This window comes from Cebus imitator, unplaced genomic scaffold, assembly GCF_001604975.1.
Source record: "Cebus imitator isolate Cc_AM_T3 unplaced genomic scaffold, Cebus_imitator-1.0 Scaffold115, whole genome shotgun sequence".
NCBI classification, from domain to species: domain Eukaryota; kingdom Metazoa; phylum Chordata; class Mammalia; order Primates; family Cebidae; genus Cebus; species Cebus imitator.
In genome coordinates, this window is record NW_016107430.1 from 4,270,608 (window position 1) to 4,286,463 (window position 15,856).

The 15,856-nt window shown below is 49.7% G+C and overlaps 1 protein-coding gene across 4 annotated transcripts in view; it reads left to right on the forward strand.

Annotated features, from left to right (window-relative positions):
- Nucleotides 1-10,810, forward strand: part of AKAP1 (A-kinase anchoring protein 1) — a 37,590-nt gene extending 26,780 nt beyond the window's left edge. For all 4 annotated transcript variants that reach the window (XM_037742125.1, XM_017538831.2, XM_017538834.2 and 1 more), the window contains exons 4-11: nucleotides 560-686; nucleotides 1,248-1,375; nucleotides 3,972-4,149; nucleotides 5,589-5,739; nucleotides 6,340-6,407; nucleotides 7,865-7,938; nucleotides 8,463-8,525; nucleotides 9,702-10,810. In XM_037742125.1, the coding sequence (XP_037598053.1) occupies nucleotides 560-686; nucleotides 1,248-1,375; nucleotides 3,972-4,149; nucleotides 5,589-5,739; nucleotides 6,340-6,407; nucleotides 7,865-7,938; nucleotides 8,463-8,525; nucleotides 9,702-9,776 (864 nt within the window). In that variant the 3' untranslated portion in view covers nucleotides 9,777-10,810. The remainder of the gene's footprint in view (nucleotides 1-559; nucleotides 687-1,247; nucleotides 1,376-3,971; nucleotides 4,150-5,588; nucleotides 5,740-6,339; nucleotides 6,408-7,864; nucleotides 7,939-8,462; nucleotides 8,526-9,701) is intronic.
- The last annotated feature ends 5,046 nt before the right edge of the window (nucleotides 10,811-15,856 follow it).

Genomic DNA, 15,856 nt, shown 5'->3' on the forward strand with positions numbered 1-15,856 from the left:
TTTAAGAGACAGGGTTTCACCATTTTGGCCAGGTTGGTCTTGAACTCCTGACCTCGTGATCCACCCACCTCAGCCTCCCAAAGTGATGGGATTACAGGTGTGAGCCACTGCGCCTGTAATCTTTGGGGCCCCTTTATCTTTGAATCTGAGTAGACTTGAGGGAAAGGTGTACGAGAAATCTTGTGCTGGTGACACTTCTCAGCACGGGTTTTAGAGAAGACACTGCTGCCTTTGTAGCTTTCTGGGTCTGGGCCACATTATTGGGATGAAGTGGGGACTGCTGGGTCCTGGAGCCAGACTGCTTGGTTAGCAGCTGTGTGACCTTAAGTAGTTCCTCAGCTTCTCTGGGCTTGTTTCCCCAACTACAGAATGGTGGTAAAGTTATCTGTTTCACAGGTACTATGAGTAAGTGTAAGTGCTTAGAATAGTCCTGGAAAATAAATGCTGACATGGTAACAGCTCATGTTTGAGTATGATCTGTGTAAAACAGAAGTAGGTCTTTGGGTGTCCAGGGAATTGGTTTTCCATTAACCCTCTCATCTCTTTTTCTTTCTGGAAGCACTTAGTCGGTCGGCTAATAGGCAAGCAGGGGCGGTATGTGAGTTTTCTGAAGCAAACGTCTGGTGCCAAGATCTACATCTCAACCCTGCCTTACACCCAGAGTGTCCAGATCTGCCACATAGAAGGTCAGTGGCATCTGCTGCTTGTATTGCCTCTTCCCTAAAATATTAAGTGGAAGTCAATAGCATCTGAGTTTCAATTGTCCTTTTGGAGTAGGAAACCCTGCTTCTTATCCCAGGGAAGGGAGCATTGAGTGTCTTACTTACAGCCTTTCCCCCAGTTCAGGTGCCCACAGGAGACTCGGGTCCCTCCCTACTCTGGTCTTTGGCCAGGAGAAGTAAGGGTGCTTGGTTGGGTGGGGCCGGGGACCTGGGTTCATAGTGCCCACCACTCCATGAAGGCTCCTCTCAAATTGCACACCCTGTGTGCAATTCCCCTTTGGCCTTTTCCAAGCAGCCTGCCTCTTCCTGTTGCATTGAAAGCATGGACCATAATGGCAGAGGTATCATTTGAAAGGTTTAGATGCCTTTCTTCCTAAAGCAGAGCTTAAGTGTTTTGGTACCTCAAAGATGCGCATGAACTCTATGCACAGTCCCGTGGAGTGGGGTATGTGGCTGAGTTTTTGTGAGTGTGTGTGTGACTCTCCTCTTACAGTGATTGTGTGTCCTGCCCCATCCCCTGCTTAGGCTCTCAGCATCATGTAGACAAAGCACTGACCTTGATTGGGAAGAAGTTCAAGGAGCTGAACCTCACGAATATCTATGCTCCCCCATTGCCTTCGCTGGCGCTGCCTTCTCTGCCGATGACATCCTGGGTGAGCATGCTCCTGGACTTCCTGCCTCTTTCCCCAAAATCTACCCCAAACAAGAGCGCCAGAGTCAGGCCAAGAAAGCTAAGGGCATGTATGTGCCTGTATCCTCTCTGGCCTGCACGGGTCGCTTCTGCTATGGGCCTGTTTTCTGGAGACAAGGGTTAGGTGGTGGCAGTGTTGATAGGAAACCAGAGGCCTCTTGGTCCCCACATGGGAGGACCACTTTCCCTGGCTCTGCCGCCTGGGCACCTTTTACATTTTCTAGGCATTTGCTTAGAAAGGATGATGTAGTTCGGCCAGGAAATTGGCTGTGTCCAGGGTTGCCGTTCAGCACCTGAGACGTGGGTGGGAGTAGAATCATGGGTTTGGACAGTGCTTGTTCGTTCTTCTGGTTGAGTCAGACCTTAGCAGTGGCCCTGGTGAAGGATCTCCTTCCCCTTTCCTCTCCCCCACCCCAGGAGGTACCTAAATTATAGAGAGGAGTCAGTACTCCCCCCCAGGCCCAGAAGTCCAGTGACTCTTTGGAGGTTGCCCCAGGAGTTTGGCAGAGGGAAGAGCTACCGTTTCCAGGGCCCCTGTGTGCTGCTGGCTGCAGGGTCTCTCAGGGCTCTCACCCATATCCTGCAGCATGCCTCTGGCCCCGGTTGGGCCTCCTGTCACTGAGAGTATAATTACAGAGTTCTGTGGGCCAAAGACTATGGACTGCATTTTACACAGATGGGCTGACTGTGCTTCTCCAAGGAAATTGTCCTCCTGGGCTTTTATTATTATTATTATTATTATTATTATTATTTTTTTTTTGAGACGGAGTTTCGCTCTTGTTGCCCAGGCTGGAGTGCAATGGCGCGATCTCGGCTCACGGCAACCTCCGTCTCCTGGGTTCAGACAATTCTCCTGCCTCAGCCTCCTGAGTAGCTGGGATTACAGGCACGCGCCACCATGCCCAGCTGATTTTTTGTATTTTTAGTAGAGACGAGGTTTCACCATGTTGACCAGGATGGTCTTGATCTCTTGACCTCGTGATCCACCCGCCTCGGCCTCCCAAAGTGCTGGGATTACAGGCTTGAGCCACCGCGCCCGGCTTATTATTATTATTATTAATTAGTTTTTTAAGGATGGTAGGCAGTTCAGTTTTGTATTTTCCCCTTTCCAAAGACCCTTGTGCTGGAGGGAGAGGATTGGGATGTCTTTTTCCTGTGGATATTTGAGAATGGGCTGAACCCCACTTTATGCTTTACTCCTGAATCAAGAGTTTCTTCCCAGGAGGCTTGGTCCTGGACCCAACTCTTTTTTTTTTTTTTTTTTTTTTTGACACAGTCTTACTCTTACCCAGGCTGGAGTACAGTGGCACAATCGTGGCTCACTGCAACCTCCACCTACCAGGTTCAAGCGATTCTCCTGCCCCAGCCTCCCGCGTAGCTGGGATTATAGGCATGCACTACCACACCTGGCTAAGTTTTGTATTTTTATTAGAGACATAGTTTCACCATGTTGGCCAGGCTGGTCTCGAACTCCTGACCTCAGGTGATCCGCTTGCCTTGGCCTCCCAAAATGCCGGGATTACAGGTGTGAGCCACTGCACCCAGCCCCTCACTCTCTTTTTTAAAACAGATTGGTTTGTACAGATGATTTCTTTCTTGGTACTCTGCTTGGCTCAGTGGGACTGGAGGGATGATTCCAGATACCTCTGAATCTCTGGGGAGGGGACCAGGACCCTTAGCCAGAAGCTGTTCCCCTTGTGACCACCTGGCTGGAAGGTAGAATAGATGCCCGACTGTCTGGAGCCCTTAGATGTTGCTTGTAGCATGGCATTGGGGAGCCAGTATTAAGGACAAGTCTTTTAGAGAATAGTGGTGGCCTCTTCTAGGACCTTTAATATGGAGTCTGACCACTGAGGAAACCTGCATTCCAAGTCCCAAAGTGGAATGAATTGGGGGTGTCTATGGAATGTTGAGAATAGGATCAGGACTTGGAACAACAGAGGATAAAGCAGTAGGAGGGAGAGCAAACAGGGTGCAGACTCTGCTAGACCTTGACCATGGACCTGACCTGAGGCCACTGCTTTCTCTTGGGAAGGCAGTGTAGATGCTGTTAGACTGCAGGCTCCTGGGGTCAGCTGCCAGTCCACAGGAGTTGGCTGAAAGGCCTGAGCGCCTGCCTACTAATTTTCAGGAGTCTTGTTCTCAGTGGCCACCTCATTCCTGTGTTTGCCTTCCCTGGGTCTTAGAGATTCATCAACAAAAGGGGGAGGGAGGGCAACACTGGCAGGTGGACACGGCCCCCAGGCCTGTGCAAGGCCCAGCACTGCCTCCGCAGTTGCTTCTTGGTTTCCCAGTATCTGAGACCTTCTCTACCTGGCCCTGAGGTGAGGCTGCCCCTAATGGCTGCTCTTGGTATTGCAGGACGCAACCACAGGGTGTCGAACACTTTGTATTGTCAAAGTAGTCCTTCAACCTCTGCCTTCTGGGTGCCATGTTGTCTTGAGTTGCCCTTTTCAAAGATATGCCAGCCCAGAGACTTGCCTTTGGGCCTCGGGACTTACTCAAACATGAGATGAGAAGGATTATTTCAGTGACCGCTGCTCCTTACCCCCCTACAGCTCATGCTGCCTGATGGCATTACTGTGGAGGTCATTGTGGTCAACCAGGTCAACGCCGGACACCTGTTTGTGCAGCAGCACACACACCCTACCTTCCACGCTCTGCGCAGCCTCGACCAGCAGATGTACCTCTGCTACTCTCAGCCTGGAATCCCCACCTTGCCCACACCGGTGGAAAGTAAGCAGTGCTCTGAGGGGCTGGAAAGGGGGGCCCTGGAGTTGCCTGTTCTGCCCTGGATCCTGATCAGGAGGAGGCTGTTCTGGGATCCTTCATGGAAGCAGCATATCTGAATTCTTGACATTGTTATTGAGCTGGGGTGGGTTTCCTGGGTAGGCAGAGCTGGGGTGTCCACTGGCTGGTGGAGTGACGGGTGTTGGAGTAGAGTTTTGACACAGGGATTCAGATCCCAGCTCTGCCACTTACTATTTATTTTTTTTTCCCCTTAAAACCAGTGTCATAGTTTCTCCCACCTATTTGTTATCTGTTAAAGGAGGTGATACCCACTTGCTCCAGGAATTAGTGTTGAATACTGTATGTGTTACGTATAAAGCACCTGATGCATATACCAGTTATCATTAAAAAATCCCTAAGTCCAGCAAGACTATGCAGTGGATTGAGTCATCTCCATTTAACAGATGAGAAAACTGAGCCTTGGAAATCAAGTGACTTGCCTCTGTGAGCAGGGTCTGGGGTCGGAGCCCAGCCTTTGTCATTATTACCTTTGTTGCCCTTAGGATGGAATGTCAGAACATCACCCATTCCTCACCAGAGGAGGTTGGGGTCCCTCAGTTCGTTAGAAAGCCTTTTGAAGTGATCTGTAGCTTTTTGTGTATATTTTTTCCTTTTGGAAGGATAAGGACTTAGTTTCCATCAGCTTCTCTAAAGTCGCCTTAACCCAGCAGTAAAGACTGAACCAGAGCCCAAGGGGTAACTGCCAGGGGCTCTCTCTAAGGGTCAGGACCCAGCACAGTCAGTCCATGTCACAGGTTCTCATCCCGGCCAGCCTGGGGCAGCTGTTGGGGTGCTACTGGGAACCTTTACGCCATAGTCTCATCTGCCTTTTCCCTACAGTGGGTTAGTGACCCCTTGATCCTGGGTGGCTGCCCAGGTGCTTTCAGCGCTTTTAGAGGCAAATGCTAGAAGAAAGGGGTTTAGGTCCAGGAGGCCCCTTCTGGTCAAGCTCTCCATCTGAGTTGTGGGCTGGAGCAGACCCTAGGTACAAGGATCCTCAGATCTGCGGCACTTGGTTTCTTAAATGTAAGGCTGGCCCTGGCCCCATTCCTGAGTGCTATATTTCCTTGGTTTATTCCTGTTTATCTGCGTCCCTCTTGGGTCCCAGTACGTTCAGAGTAATGGATCTAGGCTGAGTGCTTTTCAGTCTGGATGGCTTCGGGGCTGCACACTTGCTAGGCTGAACTTCTCACATCCAGGTTCTTTGCTCGGCTGGTCTTGGGCTCCAGGGAGGCTTTGCTTGGGGCCCATTGCTGTTCCTGTCCCCTGCACTGCAGAGGTGCAGGCCTCTGAGAGGTAACGCAGGGAGGTGGGTAGCGGCTACGTGGCCCTTGGTGCCCTGCCCTGGACCGGGTGTTCCACACACTCCTCTCTCTGCCCTGCAGTAACGGTCATCTGTGCCGCCCCTGGTGCGGATGGAGCCTGGTGGCGAGCCCAAGTGGTTGCCTCCTATGAGGAGACCAACGAAGTGGAGATTCGATATGTGGACTATGGCGGATATAAGAGGGTGAAGGTAGACGTGCTCCGGCAAATCAGGTGAGTGGAGCTGCCTCAGACAGGCCTACGCCCTGCTCATTCTGGGATGTGCCATCTCTGCGTGGCTGGCTCAGTTGTGCCAGGCCTTGGATGAGAGTTAATTCTTCCCTCCTGCTGCCTACTGTGTTTTAGCAGAGTCTGATAGAAACAAACTCGATTACTTGCCTCAGGCAAACTGAGCTAGAAGGCCCATGTTATGGAAGAATCCCCAGCATCATCCTTCAAAAGTGAAGCTGGGCCAGGTGTGATGGCTTATGCCTATAGTCCCAGCACTTTGGGAAGGTCACTTGAGCCCAGGAGTTCAAGACCAGCCTGGGCACTGTAGCATGACCTCATCTCTACAACCAAAAAAAAAGGGAAAAATGTGAAGTGGGCTCCTTTTTAGGAATTTGCTGTAGGAAGTCCCTCTGAGGTCAGGCTTGCAGCAGGGCTGGCTGCCTGTGTTTGGGTGTGCTGTGAGCCGTGGCCTGCTGCGAAGTACAAACTCTCTGCTCTGCTGCATCCTAGGTTATAGGTGTCGCTGTCCAAAGGTAAATACTGGCTTGGAGTGGAGTCAGCCGTCATGTCCACGTTAAACTTGTTCCTCTCTTGCCTTTCCAGGTCTGACTTTGTCACCCTGCCATTTCAGGGAGCAGAAGTCCTTCTGGACAGCGTGATGCCCCTGTCAGGTAACAGCTGGGGCCTCTGGCTTGGGGGGATTGTGAAGGACAGTTGTTGAGAGTAGGCCTTTCTCTCTTAGAGCCTCCGTTCTCACCTGGAGGACTTATGCTAACATAGGTTGCTGCCACTCGAGAGTTTTTGATTGAATAGGTCTGGGCTCAGGCCCAGGAGCTTTACATTGCTGTCAAGTTCCCAGGGGAGACCAGTGCTGCTGATCCATGGAACAGCCTTTGAGGTCCACTGCTGGAGTCTGTACTCAGACCTCAGACATTGAGGGGCGTCCAACAAAGACACTTTCCAGATCATGGTCCAAACCCAGAGTCTTAGCCCTGGTGTTTGAGGGTGTGCTGGTCACTGAAACGGCTCAGCCAGGCCATAGCTCCATAGGGGCACAGTGGGGACATCCTATCTGGTGTCTTAGACTGCAAAAGCATTGACAGAGGGAAGAGGATTGGCAAAATCTTGGCCAAATTACTTAGCCTCAGTTTTTACCCCAGAACATGGGAATGGTACCTGTTTTTCATGCTGGCTGTGAGAATTACATAAACCCAGGATCTGGTGTCTAGAGGGTGGCGATATTGGCAGCTGTTTGTGGCTAGGAATTTTCTATTTGTAGGTGATAGTTCATCCCATCCCACTCCCTCCCCAGGTTTGCCCCTTTAGATCTTCTTTTTGCTTAAGCCATTGCATGCATTAGAAACTCTACAGTCTAGCTAGAGTCAGGTCAGAGGAAGCACCAGGGCAAGATCTTTGTTTTGCTTCTTTTATTGCTGTTGCCTTTCCTTTGTCTCTGTTTCTGTCCATCTAAGCAATCTGTCCAGACCCAGCTGAAACTCTGCTTCCTAAGATTTTCCCAGATCTTCCTTGATAAACCCGTCTCCCATCCTTACCACCGCTTGCCTTGCATATGTTGTTCTATGTAACTTTTGTAATCCTGCAAAGCTGAATGCTGCCGTAGTGCCTTGCCCACTGAGTAGCTGCCCTTATTGAGTTGTGTGGCCAACTGCCTGGGTTTCATTCCCACCTTCCCACTTGGGAGCTGGTTGACCTTCGGGAATCAACCTTTGCTTGAGTGCTCTCTCCTATAAAGTGGGGATAGCGCTTGGTGTTACTAATTTGGTGGAAGAACACATACTACGTGCTCTCTGCCGCCTGCACCCGAGTTGGTGGTGGTGCTGCTGCTGCTGGAGGTATTGGTGGTGGTAGTGGTGAAGGCAAGCGTTTCTGTCCATCTGTTGTCTGTACTACAGTGGGCAGCATGCAGCAGCGGCCCTGAGTTTATCCATGGGGAGTCATATGGAGCCCTAGGCTCTGTCCCTGACGTGGGTGGATCTCCCCAGTGCAGTTCTCAAATCCCATAGCATCTGAAGCATTCTACTTGGAATGTTCCTGAAACTTGTGTACGTGACAAGGGTGCCTTGCCTTAGTGAGAGTCTAAATGCCGCTTTTCCTTTTCCTCCTGAAGATGATGACCACTTTTCACCGGAAGCAGATGCTGCCATGAGCGAGATGACAGGGAATACGGCACTACTGGCTCAGGTGTGTGGGTGGCGGGGGGTGTCAGGAGGCAGGTTGGCTAGGTTCCTGGGAACTGACCTTTAAATTCCTTCCTCCTGTGGCTTGGCCCTGGATTGACCAACAGTATTTAATGAAAGGTGCATGAAATAGCTAATACTTGATATTAGTCTGTTCTCATATTGCTATAAAGAAAGACCTGAGACTGGGTTATCTATAAAGGAAAGAGATTTAATTGACTCATAGTTCTGCAGGCCTGGGGAGACCTCAGGAAACTTACAATTATGGCAGAAAGGGAAGAGCCACAGGTTACATGGTAGCAGACAAGAGACACTGAGTATGTGAAGGAGGAACTGTCAGATACTTATAAAACCATCAGATCTCATGAGAACTCACTATCACGAGAACAGCATGGGGATGCCACCCCATGATCCAATCACCTCCCACCAGGTCTCCCTGGACACATGGGGATTATGGAGATTACACTTCAAGATGATATTTGAGTGGGGACACAAAACCATATCAATACTTTTTCCCCTCTTCTTCAGGTGACAAGTTACAGTCCAACTGGTCTTCCTCTGATTCAGCTGTGGAGTGTGGTTGGAGATGAAGTAAGTTCTGCCCTTCTTTTCCTTCTGCATTCCTGGCCCAAAGCAGTGGATTGATTTGGAGCTGGTTCTGGGATTTGTTTCCTCTTGAGTTAGAGGCTATGACTATAGATCAGCACCTCCCAGGGGACACTTTGGATATCCAGATTGGGGGTGGTGATGTCAGTGTCCTCTAGTGGATAGAGGCCAGGGATGCTGCTAAACATCTCAAAGTACTCAGGACAGCCCCCCACAGCAAAGAAATATCTGGCCCCAAATGTCAGTAGTGCTGAGGTGGAGAGACCCTGTGTGAGACCTTCTGGGACTTTCCATCTGTTGGGTTTTTCTGTCCTTCATCTTATGGTATGAAAGCTTAAATTTCTTCAGCATATTAAAAAGCCTGTCCTGGCCAGGTGCGATGGCTCATGCCTGTAATCTCAGTACTTTGGGAGGCCGAGGAGGGCAGATCACTTGAGTTCAGGAGTTTGAGACCAGCCTGGCCAACATGGCAAAACCCCATCTCCACTGAAAACACAAAAATTGGCTGGGTATAGTGATGCACACCTGTAATCCCAGCTGCTTGGGAGGCTGAGGCAGGAGAATCACTTGAATCTGGAAGACAGAGGTTGCAGTGAACCAAGATTATACCACTGCACTCCAGCCTGGGTGACAAGGAAAGACCCCGCCTCAAAAAAAAAGTGTATTCCCATGACACAGCAGGCAATAGAACACTTAAATGTCCCTGTTGGCTAGAGCATAAGTAAGCCATGTCCCCCACCCTGTTACTCTTTTTTTTTTTTTGAGACAGAGCCTTGCTCTTGTTGCCAGTGCTGAAGTGCAATGGCATGATCTTTGCTTGCTGCAACCTCTGCCTCTGGAGTTCAAGCGATTCTGCCGTGGCCTCAATAGCTGGGATTACAGGCACCTGCCACCATGCCCAGCTAATTTTGTATTTTTCCTAGAGATGGGGTTTCACCATGTTGGCCAGGCTGGTCTCGAACTCCTGACCTCAGATGATCCACCTCCTTCAGCCTTCCATAGTGCTGGGATTACAGGTGTGAGCCACCGCACCCAGTCTACCCTGTTACTCTTGTACGTCTGTTGCCTGCATTGGTGATCAGAGAGGGGAGAACTCAAGTTGGCTTGGGAGATGGCCCCAAGGTGTCATGGACAAAGCTTTAAGGGAACTTTCTTTTCCAGGTGGTGTTGATAAACCGGTCCCTGGTGGAGCGAGGCCTTGCCCAGTGGGTAGACAGCTACTACGCAAGCCTTTGACCCCCGGTTCCCCATGCTGCTTCCTGAGAGTCTTTTTTGCACTGTTGAAATTGGGCTTGGCACTCAAGTCAAAGATTAACATCAGAATAACAAACATTGTCCTTTCCAGAAAGTCCTTTCTTCCTCCATACTGACTCCTATTGAGAAGCGTTTCGTCTCTGAGAGAAAAGGATGGAACTGTGGGTTCTTCTCAAAGCCAAAGGATAGTGTTTAACAGGCCAGCTGGCTGATCCTGGTTCTCAGCTGTTAAAAAAACAAAAGGAATAGAAACGGTCTCAACCAGATTGTCCTATTCCCCCTGTTCCATTCTCTTCTTCTTCCTTCTATATCCTTCCCCAGCAAAAACCAAACAAACTGGCAACACACGCCAGGGATGTATGTTGCTTGCTTGAGAGGGTTTCTCCTACTTCACAATCTTTCTTCAGGGAGCAAGACGTGAACGGACTAATTGGTATCCACTACTTGTACAGCTTACATACATGAATTGATGACATTTTAACCAGTTTTTATAAACTTCATCTAGGTCTCTAAACACAGACTTTTTAAACTGCAAATGTAAATATGAAATGGTCATCGCACCTCCGACCTTGGTCAGTAGGGAGGGGAACTGGTATCCTGCCAAGCCTGGTTGTCATTTGTAACCATTTTCTATTTGTGCAAACTCTGTAAATATGTGTTTAAACAAATGTAATATTTTGTACAAGATACACTGGAGAACAAAGGGAACTCAAGATTTTTCCAGCCACATGTCACCTGTAAGTAGAAGTCAATTCTGCAGTCAGCTGCTGACCTTGGTTCCTGTGGCTGGGGCCTGTGTGGCTTCCTGTGCATTGGACGGGTGACTGTAGGGTAGAGACTGTGATCTGGGAATTTTTTGCTGTACAAATCTGTTAAAAAAAAAAAAAAAAAAAAAAAAGGAACTCATTGAATTAACTTGCAGTGGTGTGTTTGATTCTTTTTTAGACTGGCTTCAGCATTGTGCAGTTGAAAAATAAGTGACTTAAGTAACTTACATAAATCTTCAATTGTATGAACTACAGCTTTGAGTCCATTTTTTTCCAGTGGTGAAGAATTGGAGGGTGGAGAGCGAAGAGGGGGGTGGTAAGTGTGGCGAGCTGGGTCACAGTCCCCACACAACCACCTCTATAGGAGACTCACCGTTTTTTGGCCAGAAATTTCTATCTGGCCTTTTCATCTCCTTGCCCCACCAGGTGGCAGCCAAGCGTCCTCTGATTTCCTTCACTGCGTATCAGCTACCCAGACTCAGTTTAAAGCGCTGGCTTCCAGAATGGGTTGTGTCTTCTTTGGTTGTACATTCTTAATAGATCCATGAGGTTATTTAATCTACTATAGTGATGAAAATTGATGTAAAAAATACAGGTTATGGGAAAAGATATTGCCTCAATTGTACGGCTCCTTGTCTTAAAGGAGGCTCTGATCACTGCGGCCCAGGCCTACCCCCAGTGCCCCCCGCCCCCTCCCCTCCCTGGTCTCCCTGCTTTAAGGCCTCTGGCTTCAGGGCTGTTGTGCTTGAACTCTAGCCTCTAGAGAGGTGAGATAGCCCAAGGGTCATTCAGACTGGAGGTATCCTCCCCACCCACACCCTCCCCTGGGAGCTCCTCCCAGTTCCAGCCCAACTGACTTGCTCTCCTTCCCCTCTCTGTCCTGGCCAAAGGCTGCAGCCCCGTGAGCCTGAGCAGTGGCCATTGTCAGGTGCCCATCTTCCTCTCAGTCCAGGTTCTCACCTGTGTGGTTAACAGCTTCTGCTTCCCTCATCTGTAAGATAATGGTATCAACGTCGTAGGCAGTTTAATCATAGCAATGCCCTCTGCTTCTACAGGTATTAGTCCCAGGTAACTCTCCTGCAGTCTTAGCCTTAGCCTCTATTTAAGTCCTGGCAGGAATTGGGTGTGACTTTGGCCAAAGTCACCATACACTTAGACCCAGGTCTAAGTTTTTCCTCTATAACCCAGCATTGCTGGAGCATGAAAGGGTTTACAGAAGCCTTCCAACTAGCTTAGGGAGAACTCACAGAGCCTCTTGTGCAGATTTAGCTTTTCTCTCCAGGGAACCATTGAGAGGTTTCAAACATTACAACTTGATTCTGGTGCAAGGAGAAGTATGGGTGAGGTGGAGGCGTAGACACTGAAGCTAGGGTAGTCATAATGAGGTAAAAGGGATTCCTCTGGGATGGAGCCTGGGACAGACAAGATGTGACGAAGTCAGGATCCTCAGATAAAGCCCCCTGGGCTTTAATGAGTGGATGGGCTGCCACCCATCACTCCCAGGCCTTAGGGTCCTATCCTACAAGGGTGCCTCCGTTAGCCTCTGTTTGGAATGCCAGAGGAATATCAAGCCGGAGGCTGGTGAAAGACTTGTACTCCTCAAATAAATGCTTCTCAGATTGTTACGGGTCTTTGATTGATTTCCAGAGTTCTGAAAAACTTGACTTATAACCGCTTTGCCAGAAATCTCATTGCTCTTAAGGAGGAGCAGATTTATGGAGGTCCTTACGCCATCACTCTGCAAGTCAGCTGTCTGGGCAAGTGCATTTGTGATGCCCTCTTTGAATTACCTGTGGGGCATCCAGGGGATGTCTTGGTGTGTATTGGAAACTCATGGGAGAAGCCAGGGCTGGCGAGAGACCTGTAATCTGCCCAGGGTGTAGGGGAGAGGGGTGGAATGCTGGACGCAGGAGGCGGGAGCTTCTGCCCTGTTCTCACTGCAGGTGTTGGTGTCAGTACTGCCCTTCTGGTCTCTGGGGCGCCACCATGGAGGCTGGGTTTTCGGGTTACTGCTATACCTCGTACAACTTCAGGTATGCCACTTGTAGACATAACATCTGCCAGGTGATAACTAATGTCAGTTTGTTCTTTTTTTTGTGTGTGTGTGTGTCAGAGTCTCAAGCCTGTCGCCAGGCTGGAGTGCAGTGGGACAAACTCGGCTCACTGCAACCTCTGCCTCCTGGGTTCAAGTGATGCTCGTGCCTCAGCCTCCCGAGTGACTGGGATTACAGGTGCGTGCCACCCACCTAATGTTTTGTATTTTTTTAGTAGAGTCAGGGGTTTTACCATGTTGGCCAGGATGGTCTTTATCTCCTAACCTCATGATCCGCCCGCCTTGGCCTCCGAAAGTGCTGGGATTACAGGTGTGAGCTACCGAGCCTGGCCAACTGATGTCAGTTCTAAGATAAAATGAGAGTTGTAGCTGGAGTTAGGGAGTGCGTATTGTGTGTCACGCTGTGCTCTTTTACAGGTAACAGTACTTGACACAACCTGGGGAGGCAGGGACTCCTTCGTAGGTGAGCAGACCCAAAAGATAGAAGATGGTGACTTTGGAAAGTGATTTGTTGTTAGAACAGAGCTGACTCAAAACCAGGCTGCCACCTCAGGCCAGGTGCTCTTCACCGCCACTCCTAAAGCAGCGTAGATTCATCTTGCCCCAGTCCATATCCCCAAATAACTGCCATAGTGATGAAATGGTCAGTTAGTGGAAGAGCTTTGGAACTTAGTGGGAAAAAATACCGTGACAGGAGAGATCAGTGATTTTACTTTTATGGCCTAGACTATTCCATTGATCACCATCACACTGATACTGACAGCCTTATTTATGCTCTTCCTTATTCAAAAAGTTGTAGGTTCTTTTTTCTGAGATGGAGTCTCACTCTAGCCCAGGCTGGAGGGCAGTGGTGTGATCTCAGCTCACTGCAGCCTCCGCCTCCCTGGTCCTGGTTCAAGCAATTCTCCTACCTCAGCCTCTTAAGTAGCTGGGATTACAGGCATGAGCCACCAGACCCAGCTAATTTTTGTATTTTTTAGTAGAGATGGGGTTTCACCATGTTGGCCAGTCTGGTCTTGAACTCCTGACCTCATGATCTGCCTGCCTCTGCCTCCCAAAGTGCTGGGATTACAGGCGTCAGTGACCGCGCCCGGCCAAGTTGGAGGTTCTTTTGCACGTTTAATTTTCTGGATGAACTTCAGAACCATTTTGCAGGGAAGGGACCATACTCAATATTCGGTTGGTATTTGAAAGTAATGCACATTATCAAGTTGGTATAAAGTTATGTATAATCTATGAAATTGGGTGTGTAAAGTACTTGAATTTATTTTTTCCTTTCTTGCCCTCTCCTTCCCTGCTGCTTTTTTTTTTTCTTTAAATGCAGGGTCTCAACCTGCCGCCCAGGCACCAGGCTGGAGTACAGTGTACAGTCAGCTCACTGCAGCCTTGAACTCCCTGACTGAAGCAATCCTCCCTCCTCAGCCTCCTTAGTAGCTGGGAACACAGGTATATGCCACCACACCCAACTAATTTGTTTTTCCACTTTTTGGTAGAGATAGGGTCTTGCCATGTTGGCCAGGCTGGTCTCGAACTCCTGGCCTCAAGTGATCCCTGCTGCCTCAGCCCCCCAAAGTGCTGGGATTACAGACACAAGCCACTGCACCCAGCCCTGAAATTTTTGCTGTTGTCAGAGGATGTGTGAGACTTTGTACATCAACATATTTATCTTTTTGCAGTTTGGCTGGGCATCTCTGGTAGACTGTCTCCTTGCCAAAAGTTCTGTCTTCCTCACAGTAGGATTGTACATCCTAGTTTTATGTTAGACTCAGGCATGGACTCATCCTGGTCAGTGGAAGGTGGGTAAAGGTGGCACGAGTCACCGAGGCAGACGCCTTGAGCCTTGGGCGATATGTGATTCACTTGTCTTCTCCCTCTATGCACTAGTGTCGGCCACATTCCAGGTAGACACCCGTCCACCCACCTGGGTCCCGGTGCAAAGCTGACATGGAACAGGCTGCAGCAAGCCCTCAATGGATGTGTGGTTTGTGAAACATCTAACACGAGCCTCTGAGGTTTGGGGCTTGTGTGTTCCCCATGGCTTGTCATTCTAGGGTCCCAGATCTTTCCTCCAAGGGCTTGGAGCTCTGGCCACAGACGCTGCCAGGGCACCGTGTTCTTGTGCCTGACTTGGGACCAGCTCCTTGCCCTCTCTGTTCCCATAACCCCATCTGTAAACACTGGGGGTGAATTAGGTGAGTGCTGACATGCTTGCCAGGTTTGACTTTTGACTGATGTGTGAATAAGGGCCTTCCTAAAGATTCCTCTTAATGAGGCTGACTTGTATTTTTACAAAGCAAATCATCTAAGAGAGATCTTGGCTGTTTCTTGCTAGAAACAGGCCCAGCTGACATCTGGTGGGGACAGACGGTATTTGAGAAGCCCTGATGCTCTGGGCAAGGAAGGCGGATACCTCCTACCCGGAGCTGGGATGGACTTCTTGTCTTTCCCCAGCCTCCCTGGCTTGGTGACAGGCAGGAGCTCTGACTGCGCCCACTGATTTCTTTGTCTCCATTGAGCACCTGCTGTATGCCAAGCATCCTGCTGGGGGTTTCAAAGATGAAATGATTATTGAGCCTTTAGGAAGCTTCTCTGTTTTGGGAGCAGGGTTTGATGATCTCGATGCAGATGGTGCTTTCCTGAGTGGATGCCTTCTCCCACTTTTTAATGGGATCCTGGCAATTGCTGGTGAGGTAGGAAGGAAACAGGCTTCAAATCAGCAGAGCCAGACTTGAACCCGGGTCTTCTGCACTCCAGACTCTGTCTTTGCTTGCATGTGATGCCTCTGCTTTTCTTTATGATGGCCTGAGAACCCAAGGGACACGTTGACAAGAAGGATGAATGAGGTGACAGGCGGGAGGGCTCCTCTCCAGAGCTGGCCTCCTCCAGGCTTTGAAGGAAGAGGAGGCCAGACAGAGTGGCGTGGCAGGTGAGGGAGAAGCTGCATGGCCAGGTCATTGCTATGATGGGAGGCACTTCCTGCTGAGATTGGGGCGGGTCCTGTAGGTCCGGCTTATGGACAGTTGGAAAAGGAGATGGTAAAACAGCAGGGGCTAGGCGTGGTGGCTCACACCTGTAATCCCAGCACTTTGAGAGGCCAAGGTGGGAGGATTGCTTGAGCCCCAGAGTTAGAGACCAGCCTGGGCAATGTGGTGAAACCCCATCTCTACTAAAAATACAAAAATTAGCCAGGCATGGTGGTGCATGCCTATAGTCCCAGCTACTTGGGAGGCTGAGGCAAGAGG